Source organism: Sphaeramia orbicularis, chromosome 3 (genome assembly GCF_902148855.1).
Source record: "Sphaeramia orbicularis chromosome 3, fSphaOr1.1, whole genome shotgun sequence".
NCBI lineage: Eukaryota > Metazoa > Chordata > Actinopteri > Kurtiformes > Apogonidae > Sphaeramia > Sphaeramia orbicularis.
The window spans coordinates 13,839,743-13,855,455 of record NC_043959.1 but is presented as its reverse complement, the minus strand read 5'-3'; the positions used below and the strand labels follow the sequence as shown (position 1 = coordinate 13,855,455).

The window sequence follows — 15,713 nt, the reverse complement described above, 5'->3', positions numbered from 1 at the left end:
GGATCAGTAAAATAATAACAGAATAACCTATAAATAATGACAACTCCAAATTTTTGTCTTTGTTTTAGGTCAAAAAACCCCATTAAATTATGAAAATACTTACTTTTATAAACTATCCAAACAAAAAAAAATTAAATAACCTGAAAAAACTCAAATTTCTTAAGAAAGATAAGTGCAATTTTAACAGTATTCTGCCTCAACTTATCATTTCTACATGTGCATTATGGATCAGATCTACAAAGACACTAAATACTGAGGAACAGGCAGAAAATAGTTCAAATTGTGCTTAATTTTCTTTAAACATTTCAGGTTGTTCATATGTGTTCAGGTTATTCACATTTTATTGTTACAGGATAGTTTGTAAACGTAAATATCTTCATAATTTAATGTTATTTTTTGCACTAAAACAAAGACAAAAATTTGAAGTTGTCATTATTTATAGACATAATATATTATTATTTTTTTCACATCAAACCAAGAAGAAAATATGGAGTCATTATTTTTTATACGTTATCCTGCTGTTATTATTTGACTGTAGATCATATTGGTCTGTATGTGGAACCTGAACTAAAATGAGTTCCACAGCCTTGACTGTGGAATTTTTGCACTTTGCAAATTCATCCAATGGGCCGGATTGGAACCTTTGGCAGGCCGCATTTGGCCCCCAGGCCGCATGTTTGATGTTTGAGACCCCTGACTTAGAGAATCTCCTCAACCCTGTGTCACGCCTTCCATAGAGGAAATTCAGTTTTGGGATGTGGAGGAAGACTCACCCACTGCTGGGGCGCAGGTCTCTGAGATATTTAAGAAACTCCTCAGTGGTCTGGGCTTCAGAAGATGAGATCCAACATGAGTTCCTTAAGATTCTAAATGTTGTAGGGCTGTCTCGACATGCCTCTTCAATATTGCATGGAGGTTGGGGACTCTGCCACTAGATTGGCAGGTTGGGTTGGTGGCTTCCCTTTTAAGAAAGGGAACCAGAGGGTGTGCTGCAGCAGTAGGGGGATCAACCTCGTCAGCGTCCCTAGGAAGGTCTGTGCCAGGGTACTATACAGAAGAGTGTGGTTGAACCTCAGGAACAATGTGGTATTTGTCTTGATCGTGGAACTGGACCACCTCTTTACCCTCTGCAGGGTCTTAGAGGGTTCATAGGCGTTTGCCCATCCAATCCATATGTGTTTGTGGGTTTTGGAGAAGGCATTTGACCATGCCCCTCAGTTGAAAAAGGGTGGAATGCTCCCTTGGGGTTCGTGATTAGGGGTGTAAGAAAATATTGGTTCTGCAATATATCGCGATATTTCATTTCACAATACTGTATCGATATTAAAAAGTACTGTATCGATATTTTTAGGTATTTATTCAAATGGAGATATTGTGGAGCTTCATTTTTGTTTTTGTTTTTGTTTTTTGTTTATACTTTATTTGTTATTATTTAACAGTCTTTTATTAAATAATGTTAATTCCTTTGTTGGGACTGAACAAAAATAATATGAACGAATAGAATATGAACATTTGAACAGGATCTTAAACTGGAATGGCTGTAAAACATGATTTAAGTTTTTACACAAGAAAGTTTTGTGATTTAGCATTAGATCATGTTCTGATCTAATAAAAATGTGTTTAGTATTTGTGCATATTTCTGGTGTAATTCAATTCTTCCAGGAAATAATCATTTAAAAAAAAGAAACAAACAAAAAAATTGTCTTTTTAACAGTATCATGATATATCTTGATATATTGTATCGTGATCCTAGTATTGTGATTTGTATCATATCGCCAGATTCTTGCCAATACACAGCCCTTTTGGGGATGAGTTGATACCCCAAGTGTGGGACTATATCACAGGGTCAAGGAAAAGATAGAGCTGGAGATCCTCATGCAGATCAGGGAAGCTTGTCTGCTGATGTTGTACCAGTCTGTTGTGGTTTTGTGAGCTGAGCCAAAGAGCATAGCTCTCAATTTACCGGTTGATCTTTTTTCCTACCCTTTGGTCATGATTGGGTTGTGACTGGAAGAACAAAATCTTGGTTACAAGTTGTGGAAACGATAGATGTCGGTTGTATCTTCTATCCCTATTTCCACCGCCACTGACGTGAGCAGAGAAATTGTTTCCCTGTATGGTTGTGGGAAACTCGGTGTGAATTTTAATCTGGCAAAGAAAAATGTGCCCTCCCATGGACCTTTCTGTTTTCATAAGAACTCATCTATTGCTTTTTTACTCGTATGCAGAAGAGAACACACTGCCCCTTGTGTCTTTGTTAACTGAGATAGTGGAGTGAATTAGAGTCATTAGACTGTTGTGTAAAGGCTGCTTAATTATGAATGGAAAGCTCCCCAGTGTTTTAGAGTTTATATGAAACCACAATCTCTGTTTCCAGTGGCTCTTTCTTTGTCCACAGTGATCGGTGGTATCCTGCACACATCCGTTCCTTTGTTTCCTTCCTTCCTATTTTGAATGCAAGGAAATGCCCAGTATAGAAAGCTGGCTGTGAAAATGTCATGTGGATCCTTATCGACATTTCTGTGTTCCATGGACACGCCCCCTACCCAATCCTTATGCATCAGTCGGGTTAGAGAAATTTTAACCTCAGCATCACCTTGGTTTTAACATCTTTATTTGGTGTTAATTTATGTACAAGAGAGGTTCACAAACTGCTACAGATCAAGATCCAATAGAGAAACCTGGTGTGTTCTCAGACCCAAATGTAAAGTAAAAAGCATTAAGAACTGTCATAATATCTGCTTATTTATTTATTTATTTGAGTCTTCCAATGTTAAAGATCTTTTTAAACTGAAATACAAGCAGAAATGCGACATTGCACAAATAGACAGTTACAAGGAAAAATCCCAGTGTTTCTTCAGTAAACTACATAAGTATTTTTAAAAAAAAAGTGTTATATATCAAAAATAAATCTGTTGCTCTTTTAAGGTATTAATCATTTACAAATACATACTTGAGCATTTTCATGTTATAGTTTGTCAATATTCAATCGGTTTGAGCTAATTTATGTTCTACTGGGTAAATTTATGTAATACAATATGAAATGTATGATTTTTTTTTGATTTTTTTTTATTTAAAGTTACCAGAAACTGTGTCAATTAAAGTTGTGGAGTAAAAAATATTTCCCTCTGAAATGTAGTGGAGTAAAAGTACAAAGAAGCATAAAATGGAAATATTTAGAGCTGAAATGATTAATCGATTAGGTGCTTTAAGCGAATGCAAAAATTCATGATTTGATTTATCGACTCGAATTGAAGACAAATATTCTATTGCAGTTTTCCTGAATTGAAGCTTCTTTGTGCGTCATAGTAAGCGTCCGTGTGAAACACAACAATGGAACCAATGTTTAACAGCAGAGAAATGAAGGAAACAAAACTTTGATTCAGGAGAATTGTGGTTGAATGATTTTTTTTTTTTTATCACTTTGAGTCGATTAATCATTTCAGCTGTAGAAATATTTTGGTAAAACACAAGCATGTCAAATATGTGCTTAAGTACTTGAATGCACCGAGTTACATTGCACCACTTGAATTATGAAAATGAATGCACTTATAATCAAATCTGTATATCTGTATGTGTTTTTTTTTTTTTTTTTTTTTTTTTTTTTAAACACAGATTCTCTCTAAACAGTTTACACTTTAAACATGAACATACTCTGTAATTCTGAAGTATTCGGTAAGGCTGCTTTTGGCCCAGTGATGTACTGCAGCCACAGCAGAACTCCTGTCCTTAAACTATAATGTCATAAAAAACTAGAGTACATCAGCTTCAGTAGTTTCCTGCTCAGTCAATAACTAGTTAGAACCATTAGTTAAACTATCTTGTTAAGCGACAACAATGTTTTGTTCTGTATTATTTCACTTTGCTTTATTGTGAGGTTTTACTGGTCCAAAACACATTAACTGGAATTAAAGGGTGAAAAAATACAACTCCTGACACAGAAAAAAACAAGAGTTTGGTAGGTCAGTGTTCTATGGATTCTGGATATTGGATTCTGTTTCTCAAACAGCTGCTTCATGGAGCATCTGTTTAAGCTTTCAGATGATTTGACTCTTTTTGGAAACAATTGGTTGTTGTTTAAGCACTTTGTCAGTACCAGTGTTTCAGAGTCTAGAAGAACACACTTTCTGTGATATGACAGAGTCTGAACATATTTATCCTCCTTCACACAGAGAAATGATGCTGTCAGTAACTTTTACCTTTGCCGCAGGGTAATGTTGTCCGTCCATCTGTCCATCTTAGGGGTTTAAGAAAATATTGGTTATGCAGTATATCACAATATTTCATTTCACAATACTGTATTGATATTTAAAAGTACTGTATCAATATTTTTAGGTATTTATTCAAATGAAGATATTGTGGAGGTTCATTTTACTATTTTTTTTTTTGTTTTTCTTTTTTGTTTATATTTTATTTATTATTATTTAACACTCTTTTATTAAATAATGTTAGTTCATTTGTTGGGATTGCACAAAAATATTGTTCTGATGTTAGTTCTGAACTAATAGAATATGAACATTTGAACAGGATCTTAAACTGTACTGTCTGTTTTAACACAGGAACATTTTGTGATATAGCATTAGATCCTGTTGTGATCAAATAAAAATGTGTGCCTATTTCTGGTGTAATTCCATTCTTCCAGGAAATAATCTTTTAAAAAAGAAACAAAACCAATAAAAAAAATTGCCCTTTTAACAGTATTGTGATATATTGTGATGTATCGTATCATGATCCTAGTATTGTGATATGTATTGCATCACCAGATTCTTGCCAATACACAGCCCTAGTTCGTATGTGCAAAAACTTTGCCGTGGACTGAAGGCAGAGGGTTTTTATGTTATGTTTATGTGAAGCAATGGAATTTTTTACAATGATCAAATATGTTGTTTGCTTCACAGGCAACATCCTATGTATAATGGAGGGGAGCTGCGCTGGCAGCAGCCAAACCCCAGCCCTGGTGGTCCTTACCTCGCCTACCCCATCCTGTCTTCCCCCCAGCCCCCGGTGTCTAATGACTACACTTACTACCAGATAATGCCTGCTCCCTGCCCACCTGTGATGGGTTTCTACCAGCCGTTCCCAGGCACATATGCAGGGCCTGTTCAGACTGGGGTGGTCAACCCCGTCTCAGATGTGGGTGAAAGGCCTCTGCCTTTGGGACCAGCGTATGGGATGGCCAGTCAGAGGGGGAGGGGCATGGTTCGACCCAATCTTATCCCAAAGGTACAAAATCATTTTAAAATTGTCACAAACTGACATCATCTGAAATTTGTGTGACTAAAAACATTTCTCTTTTCGGCAGCCACAGTTGGGTGCTTGCCAGCATCCAAGGGGTCGCCGGCCTCCAACCAGGAATGTAGCTGTACAGAAGGAGGTGTGCACACTGGGGCCTGACGGTCGAACCAAGACTGTCATGCTGGTGGATGCAGCGCAGCAGACTGGTAAGAGTATAGAGTCAGTTAACCCAGAAAGACCCACTGCTAGTTTAGTGTCAGTTCCCAAATGAATTTTTCTTTGTAGTTAGCCTTTCTTAAGTGATTTATTCCCTTTTATTTTAATATTATCCTTTGTATTTTGGATTTTCCTCTGTAAATTATTTATGTTCCTATATTTTATTTAGATGTTTATCAAAATTCAGAGTAAATTCAAAGGTTATTATATCAAAACAGAGAAAACTGAAGAAAAAGTGACTTTTTCAGCAAAGATGTCATTAACTGAACATAACCCCAGTGTGTCCATCCACTGTCATTGATCCAACTCCATGGGTTTTACTGGTGAATCAATGTTGTAGAATATGGCAGTGCTTCCACGGTAACTACGGAGCCTCTGAACGTCCAAATGGGTCATATTTGATGACCATGAAAAGATGAAGAACTGTATTTTACACCAGTTATTTACATGTATTCATAGGATTAGTGAATCAGTGGGTATTAATCAGTTACATCAGTAGATGCTTTTGGTCGCGGGTGGAGGTTTGGGTCTTTATGTTTTTTGTTTTTTTTTTCCCACAATATTTTTATTGGTATTTAAGTTTTACATAACAAACATGAATCAAAACAACATAAACACTCATACACACACACACTCACACCACAAAGACTTGCACTAAATTGTGTATATATATATACATATATATATATATATATATATATATATATATATATATATATATATATATATATTCTCTTATGAAACTGTACATATATGTAGAAAAAATATATAATAATATTAGTAATAATAATAGTAATAGTAAAAATATTAAAATACAGCAATCATGATTCTCAAAAATTTTTAAAACTAAATTAAACAATGATAATTTGTATGATATGTCCCTATTTTCCAGATACCATAATGTTCATATAAGGTTCCCATAATTGTACAAATTCCTACAGTTTTCCTTTGGTAATGTAAGTCAGTCTTTCCAATTCGATGCACTCTGATAGTTGTTTTATCCAGTGCTTCATAGAAGGAGCTTCCATGCTCTTCCAGTTCAAAGCAATAACTCTCCTGGCATGTAGCAGTCCAAAGTCCAACACTTTAGTTTGTTTCTTAGTATGTGTGAAATCCTCAGGGTATATTCCCAGTATACAAAGTTTAGAACAAAATGGGATCTTAATGTTAAATACCTCAGACATACAATTGATGACCTCCTTCAAGAAACTTTGTGGATCTTTATGGGTTAAAAATTATATAGATACATGGAATCCTACTTTGCATAGGCTATACACATAATTATGAACATAAAATTGTTCTTATACTTTCAATATTCAATATAATATTGAACAAAATAGAGTATATACCCCACATCAGGTCCTTTTTAATCAAGGTTTTGTTTTGGTCTTTAAAAAGTCAAATAATAATCTGAATTTTAGACTACAGAATACCTTTTAATATAACTTTGGAAAATAATTGGATCATGAAGATGTTATTCCTTTTATTATAAAATTTCAGTAACTTAAGTCTGAATGTGGGATTAGGGAAGAATGTATGTTGATCACACTTGAACAAAACTACTCAACAAACCCAAGGTGGAGCCAATGGCCACTATTCAAAGTGTTGTAGTGTGTCTGCGAAAAAATTGCTACTTCAGGACGTCATGCCATAAGAGTTTCTCTAATATGGGTAATTTCAGTTTCAAAGTCTGGATGAAGAACAGTGCAGTTAGTCCTTGTTTCAAACTTGCGACACCTTGTGTAAGAAAAAGCTCAATTTTAAGAACTCTGGATGTAAAGGCTAAAGAGTCACAAATGCAGAAAGCTGCAAGAAAGAACCACCAGCAAAACCTTGATATGTCCCATTATTATGCCAACAAGTAGATTATTAAGTGAAGGTCGTACATTCAACGGTCCCTGTTTAAGACACCGTCTTCCCTAAGAATGTTGAGTCCTGTGACTAAAGGGAAACTACATCTAAAAAAACATTCCAGACTGTTTTAAAATTAGCTGCTTTGTAAGAGAACAACAACCTATTCTGAGATACAATACCAGTAAGTTCAGTGTCTGGTCTTACAGGTTGATGTTGGTGATGCTCATGCCTACCTTATGAAGCAAAAGAATGCAGAGTTTCCAGTCAGGAAGGTTAGCACGTTCACAGCACGTGTTATCACTGAGGTGTCTTCATAAGTTCATGAATCTCTGTAAACAACCTCATAGTTTGAATTTTTGCTCAAACTAAAGTTGCTCCAAGTTTATGTAAATCATAGATTCAAAGATTCTTTATTGTCAGTTCACCAGATGCACAGAACATACAGAGAACTGAGGTAAAAGACCCTTTTCCACAGCACTTCTGTGGTGATACTCAGTAAGAGTGTAAATGAGTCGCTGCTGTCCTGCTTACAGATTTCCCTGGTGAGGCGTCAGGCCGGTGTTCTGCTGAGCGGGCCAGCCCTCTGCTGTGGAAAAACCGGACCAAAAGAAGACGGGCATCGCAGCCTGCTGAAAACTACAATGAGCAGGGCGCCAGTGAGGCCGACATAGACAGTGACAGCGGCTACTGCAGCCCCAAACACAACCAGGCAGCTGGGGTCACACAGCGCACAGCAGAGTCTACTGCAACAACCACGGTCTCACATCTACTTACTGACTTATTCCCCATGGACCAGACTCCAAATACACTTTACTGTTTGTTAGCATATTGGACATTTCAGTGGAGTTTCAAAACACTTTGGTCTTGGTTTCAGCTTGTTCTTTTGTTTTTTTACCCCTCGGCCAACTTCTGGCCATTTGGTGACATAATTGCATTTTCTGAAGAATGCATTCAGATATCTGCACCACATTTATCCTGTGGATGCATCTTGTCATTGAGCAGAAGAATACTGAAAGTACGTGACCTTGACCTACTTTTTCAAGGTCCAGTGGCCTTGTGCAGTTATAATATCTGAGTACTTTCACTTGTAAATATGTATATAATAAGTTTTACACAAAGGGAATGTAATCTAAATTATAGGGCAGTAACTTTGAACAAAATCTTACACTATATTTGGTCGAGGGGGATTAAAAGTGCACAGGCACGTTATGTTTTCATCTGTGGTCATACAGTTAAAACTACAAAATAATGCACATATTTTTCCTAATCAAAGACAAGTCGCATGTAGATCAGTGTCACTGAATAATGAGTTGTGTAATGTAGGCATTATTATTTGACGTGTTATTATCATATTTAACATACACTATAGATAAAAATGTGTCTTCTTCTGTCCTTTCTGCATTGTCTTTCTTTAGGGAGTAGAAGCTGGTGTAATGACAGGTACTGTTCTGTTTCTTCACATTATGTTTTTATTTACATTTTTTTGCATGTAGCACATTTTGTATATAATATAAAAGCAGATTACAGATTTTACATTTTAACTATCCACGTTCTATTCCCTAGGAGGCACCTGGGTAAATGTAGCCTCTCAGGCTACCCAGAAGTTCTGGGGGGACAGGAATGGACAGTTCCACAGAGCAGATCAGAGGAAAAACCCTGAACAGAGGAACTTCTCACAGGTACTGTTTATCTGCTGGAGTAGACACTATTTTATGTCAGGGAGCCTGTGTGATAAGTATTTAGTCGGGCAAAACATAATTTATTTTATGATAAAGGCTTTTTACTCAAGCCAGTGTAACTGTATTTAGTGGTGGATGAGAAGGGAGCTATGAAAATTCAGTTTCAGAAGAAGTAGAACCCAGCTCTCATGTGGATACAGATTTCAATGGGGAGTAATCCCAAAAGTGTACGTAAACAGCAAAGTGACTGGAAAAAGTAGTTAGACCAGTGTTTTTCAAACTTGGGGTCGGGACCCCACATGGGGTCACCTGGAATTCTAATGGGATCACCTGAAATTTCTAGTAATTGGTAAAAAAACAAACAAACAAAAAAATTACTAATAAAAAATATATGGTGAATTGACAGAGACAATCCCAATCCATAAAAGACAAACTGTGAGTCTGAAACTGAAGCACTGTGGTTCTGTTTATCTGTCAAGTGTTCATTGTGGTAGGTTTCAGATGCTGCAGCTCTTTCATAATTCATAGTTTGAGTTCTTGTTTGTTCAGTATTAATGGTGAGCCTTGTAAATCCAAGCTGGACTGACTGTACATATCCTGAGCAAGAAAAATCCAAGTCTCCCTTTATGCAGTAATCTACACCTGGCTTTTCTGCCTCCGTCCAGAATAATATACATTATATAGACTAAATGACCTCTAAAATTAGCATTTTTTTTGCAACATAGTAAAGCAAACTATTACATGACCAAAAACAAATTAATTTTATCAACAAAAAAAAGTCTCTGTTTTGAATGTCTGGGGTCACCAGAAATTTGTGATGTTAAAATGGGGTCATGAGTAAAAAAAGGTTGGAAACCACTGAGTTAGATAATGTGATTATTTACTTAACCAGATACCTGATGAATCCATCATAAGATAATGCACAGTAACAGTGTCACTAATCACCCAAATTAAATAGCCTGTTAGATAAGTCCCATTTATGTGAAACATGAGAAAACTTGGTGAGTTTTGATGGTAGGTATGTGAAGTTCTAACCCAGCATAGAATTAAACCCTGTTCAGACCAAGGATTCACAACATGATGAGAGGAAAAAAATAGTGTTCTGAAAACTAATCAGGTTCTACTATAGTGTATGTTTGATTTCTTTAGCTGTAGCTACATTTTGACCTCTGGCCTTTATTTGTTTTGGTGACTAGAGAGAATTTGTAGGAACTTGATGTTTAACATGTATTCACACATGCTTTTGTCCTTTTGTAAAGTTTGCATTAGCATCTGTTTTGTGCTTAGAAGTGATTGTTAGTTGACACTGACTAACTCCATTACCAAGTTAACGACCTCTTTTGCGTACATCCACGATGAGTCTATATGGAGATGTCTGTATAAAATCCTTCTGCCTTCTGACTAGGGGTGTATATCGGCAAGAATCTGGCGATACGATACAAATCACAATACTAGGATCACGATACGATATATCAGGATATATCATGATACTGTTAAAAAGGCAATTTTTTTGTTTCTTTTTTTGTTTTTAATGATTATTTCCTTGAAGAATTGAATTACACCAGAAATCTGCACAAATACTAAATACATTTTTATTCGATCAGAACAGGATCTAATGCTATATCACAAAATGTTCCAGTGTTCAAACTGAAATTATATTTCACAGACATTACAGTTTAAGATCCTGTTCAAATGTTCATATTCTATTAGTTCATAAGTAACATCGTAACATTATTTTTGTGCGATCCCAACAAAGGAACTAACATTATTTAATAAGAGTGTTAAATAATAAGAAATAAAATATAAGCAAAAAAGAAAAACAAAAATGAACCTCCACAATATCTACATTTGAATGAATACCTAAAAGTATCGATACAGTACTTTTAAATATCGATACAGTATTGTGAAATTAAATATCGCAATATTTTGCAGAACTGATTTTTTCTTACACCCCTACTTTTGACTCCACATGTACCTTTCCAACAGGCTACATCAATAGCTATTATTAGCTTAGAAACATGCAGATTCTTACACAAAAGTCACGAAAGTACACATGCACACACACATTGTCCCTAGAAGACCTTTAAATAGATATGATAGGAGTGGTAATTGCTTACTTGCAGTCGTTGTATTTGAAGTATTGATGAAAGAGCAAAAACATAACAGGGATATCTAGATGAGTTATCCTTAGTCCAGACGCTACTGTTATAAAGGAGATATCAACAACACAATGAGAGCGCTGTTTGGTTGGACTAGCTTGCAAGCATTTGAAATTCATCATGTACATATTTTCTGACCTTGTTTACCTGACTTGACTCGCGCATCAAAACACAGACTTATAAAACCTGCTCACACCCAGTGATATCATCTCTGACTCATGTGATTCTGTTCATCCATTCCAGGACTTCCACAGTAGCTATCAGGCACGTGCACAGCCCAACCAATCAGAGCAGAGGCTGCAGCCGACAGTTGTTACTGGCACTGAACTTACCCCGGAGCCTCTGTACTTTGAGGTAAGAGACAGTTTCTTGTAAATTCTCAGTCAAACCCTTCACAGTGGACATGAGTGCACAGGCAGAGTTTCCGTGTTGTGCTAACATTTCCACTGTGTTTGTCAGGATGGAGATGAGTTCCCAGATCTGTCTGCTGGAGTGGCTGCCCAACGTAGCACCAAACCAGAACCACCTCCAGCCCAGACTCACGCACAACCGAAACTCACAAAAAACCTGGTAAAACAAACACACCCAACAGGACTGTTCCATATGACTTTCTAAATCACATGTCGATCGTTTAGAGCAGGGGTGTCAAACTCATTTTAGTTCAGGGGCCACATACAGCCTAATATGATATAAAATGGGCCGGACCAGTAAAATAATATAAATATTAGGATAATAACTTATAAATAATGTCAACTCCAAAGTTTTTTTCTCTGTTTTTGAGTGAAAATGTCAAATTCCGTAATGAAAATGTTTACATCTACGAACCGTACTTGAACATAACATGAACAAATATGAACCTGAAAATTCTTAAGAAAAATCAGTGTAATTTAAACAATTAGACTAACTATTAAATATATATATATATATATATATATATATATATATATATATATATATATATATACACTAACTATTAAACTATTACTCCTTAGTTTATCATTCATACATATACATCATAACTTAGAGATCACAGTGGATCTACAAATACACAAAAATTTTAGTAAGAGGCAGAATACTGGTACAATTCCACATACTTCTCTTAAGAAATTTCAGATTATTCACATTTTTTGCAAAAGGCTAGTCTGTAAATATAAATATTTTTGTGTAATTTTACTTTTTTTTTTTTTACACACCAACAAAGAGAAACATTTGTAGTTTTCATTATTTATAGGTTATAATGATAGTATTTTACTGGTTCTGACCCACTTGAGATTGAATTGACCTAAAGTGTTCCTAACATCCTTGATTGTTAATATCGTCAGTGTAATTTCTGCATTTCACAAATTCATCCCAGGGGCCAGATTGGACCCCTTGGTTTTGGTCCCCAGGCCGCATGTTTGACTCCTGTGGTTTAGAGGATTTACTAAATGATAATTTGTATCTCTGCTTTCATTGCAGCTGGATAATCTTCCAGAAAATTCCCCCATCAACATTGTGCAGACACCTATCCCCATCACAACCTCTGTACCAAAGAGGGCCAAGAGCCAGAGGAAGAAGGCTCTAGCTGCTGCTTTGGCCACTGCACAGGAGTACTCTGAAATCAGCATGGAACAGAAAAAATTACAGGTGGATTCATGAGCACTGGTTCTGTAGTCGGCTTCTCTTTCATTCTGGATCATTCTTTTCTGGGTCCTGTTTAACATTCTGTTCCTGCCTCTGTGTCTCACTGGTGTGACCTTGTTGTGCCATTCCTTTTCTCTCTCAACAGGAGGCATTCATCAAAGCTGCAGGAAAGAAGAGTAAGACTCAGGTCCAGCTGGATCTGGGAGACATGCTGGCAGCGTTAGCCAAACAACAGCAGGCTATGAAGGCCAAACAAATTACCAACACCAAGCCGTTGTCTTTTACAGGTACCTGGACAGACATGAAGAGTCTGTTCATAAAATAGCTTTAAATATAATTCACTAAAGCATGCAGTGTTTGATTTGGGCTTAGATTACCGTACTTTATGGGCTATAAGCCACACCTGACTATAAGCCGCACCCACCAAATTTTAAAAGAAAAAAATATTTGTACACATATAGGCCGCACCTGACTATAAGCCGCAGGTGTCCACGTTGTAACATGAGATATTTTCACAGACAGATGGTAAACAGAAAGATTATTTAAATATTTATTTCCATACCTTAACTGCTTTTTTCCAAACAGTGCCTGTAACACAGCAGTAAAACAGCAGGAACAGGCTGGTTCAAAAACCCAGAAAAGTCATTGATCTGTATCTTCATCTTCCTTCTGCTCATTAAACCACTGCAGTCGTCTTCTTCAGTGTCGGAGTTGAACAGCCTCAGAAAGGCTCTGTCTCACTCCTTCTCAGTCTCTCTTCCGTTGTCACTTCCGTGTAGCAGCTCTGTTTCCTTCTTTACAGACACATCGATTGGTTTGAACTTAAAAGCTGCATCATATGCATTTCTTCGTGTGTTTTCTATGATGAGGGTTTGTGCAAAATGATTGTTAAGTTAAGCTTAAAATTTCTCCTCTTCATCACCTTCAACCCGTCTGTCTCGCTTTTGCGCTTCCTGCTAGAGCGCCCCCTGGAGGCCGTTAGCCTGTAAAAATCTATACTTGAGCCGCATCGTTGTATAAGCCGCAATGTTCAAAGCATGAGAAAAAAGTAGCGGCTTATAGTCCGGAAAGTACGGTATATAAAATGTTGATCAAAGGCCTGATTTTTAGGATATAATTCTCAGTGTAGTTTTAGTAATTTCCTCAAGTGACGATAACCAATCGACACCTAAGTATCCAAAACTATTCTAAGTACTGTTTAAAAATGTCCCCTTAAAGCTGAGGGTTTTCTGAAAAACTTGACATACTAGTCATTTGCCGTTGCCTTAATTGTTATTCACTAAAATATTTATTGCTCTGCCTCTGATGCAAATAGAATCCTGAAATGAAAACCACTGGAGAGATCAAATATGGCTTTTATCATTAACTGTCTTTGCCCCCATGATCGTTTTTGGTAATTATAACAGATTTGTTCCTGTTTCCAGCAGTTTTTAAAAGTGGTGGTTCTAAGTCTATGACTGTCATAGATTGTTCAGTTTTACAGAGTTGGTGAACATCACCTTATCATGTCACTGCAGGTGTGTTTGGATGCACTTGTCAAAATGTACATCCATGGTCCATTTCTGTTAGCATGCTAGGTTTTGTTAGTTGGCGTGTTACAGTCTGGTCTTTTTTAAGTGTTTGTCATTGGGTTTTTTCCTCAAGGAACTCCTCTACTGTGCATGAGTGTCCCTTCCTTTTCACAGGTTATCAGCATTTGTGTAAAAAGCAACTTGAGCAACTCTTTTGTAAGCTAGTGGTGCTAGAAAAAAGATTCAGTTCCCATGAGCATTTCAGTGAATCACACTCTGTTCATCCAATCTGGGTAACTGCAAACTGAGCAATATGTGACCTGAGAATAATGTGTAATGAATAATTCTTTCTTTTGTTCAGGAACATAGATTTTACTTCATATCGTTTCTACTTTTTTTTATTCAAATGTATGTGAAATACATCTTTTACAAAGTGTTAAAACTTTAAACTTGTTGAAATGTTGTAAATGTTTTCATCGTGCTGTCGTCTTGCTTCATCTGTTGCCTCCTGACATCCTACCTTTGTTGTCCTTCCTTCCAGTTGGAACAACCACCCCATTTCACGGTTCAGGCTCAAGCAGTGTGCCGTCCATGTTAAAGGGTCACCAGCAACCGTATTCTGCTCCACATAATCCCCTGGACTCCACAGCACCTCGCATCAAACGGGGGAAAGAAAGAGAGATACCCAAAGTGAAACGGCCAACAGCCTTGAAGAAGGTGAGTATTTAAAATAGGTAGGATTATTCAGTATGTATAGATCTCTGAAAGCCAAGTATAACAGACCACAAACAGATCCTTTAAAACTTCTGGAGTGGGATCAAGAAGATGATGAGCAGTCACACACCGTCAGACAAAGCTGTGCTGCTTATGTTTTTACACAAGGAGTGACATAAAGCATCCACCAGCGATGTGAAATACTGATGGAGAGCGTGTCAATAGACAATAGTCAACAGCTGTGAATTAAAATTAGGCTAATGATGGCTAAATTATGTTTGAAAAAACAAACAAACTTAGAATTCAGGACCTGAAAAGATTGCATTTTTCATTATTTTGTTGAATTGTCATTCGTGATTGTTCTTGGTTTCCTCCCACTGTCCAAACACATGCACCTTAACAGGTTAATAGGTCACTCTGAATCCTATGTGGTTGTGAATGTCAGAGTGGATGGTTGTTCATCTGTATATGTCAGTCCTGCAATGAATTTGCAACACATCTAGGGTGTACTCCACAGCAAGGTTATTATCGTTAACGAAAACTAATGAAATGACAAAAACTAGAATTGAAAAAAACATTTTTGTGAACTGAAATAAATAAAAACTATAAACAAAAAAAACAATAACTAACAAACTGTATTGTGTGTTTACAAAACTAACTAAAACATAGAAAAATTAAGGCTAAAATTCCCTTCGTTTTTGTCTTTGTCAATGTCTGATTGA

The 15,713-nt window shown here is 36.5% G+C and overlaps 1 protein-coding gene across 5 annotated transcripts in view; it reads left to right on the top strand.

Moving 5' to 3' along the window:
* Window positions 1–15,713, top strand: part of secisbp2l (SECIS binding protein 2-like) — a 40,446-nt gene that overhangs the window by 12,216 nt on the left and 12,517 nt on the right. Inside the window, exons 3-12 of one of the 5 annotated variants that reach the window (XM_030131112.1) lie at window positions 4,899–5,223; window positions 5,300–5,441; window positions 7,839–8,062; window positions 8,721–8,745; window positions 8,872–8,984; window positions 11,387–11,497; window positions 11,603–11,713; window positions 12,602–12,769; window positions 12,912–13,053; window positions 14,819–14,994. In XM_030131112.1, coding sequence (XP_029986972.1) covers window positions 4,899–5,223; window positions 5,300–5,441; window positions 7,839–8,062; window positions 8,721–8,745; window positions 8,872–8,984; window positions 11,387–11,497; window positions 11,603–11,713; window positions 12,602–12,769; window positions 12,912–13,053; window positions 14,819–14,994 — 1,537 coding nt within the window. Of the gene's footprint in view, window positions 1–4,898; window positions 5,224–5,299; window positions 5,442–7,838; window positions 8,063–8,720; window positions 8,746–8,868; window positions 8,985–11,386; window positions 11,498–11,602; window positions 11,714–12,601; window positions 12,770–12,911; window positions 13,054–14,818; window positions 14,995–15,713 lie in introns of all 5 variants that reach the window. The other 4 variants (XM_030131113.1, XM_030131114.1, XM_030131111.1 and 1 more) reach the window with 4 other exon arrangements.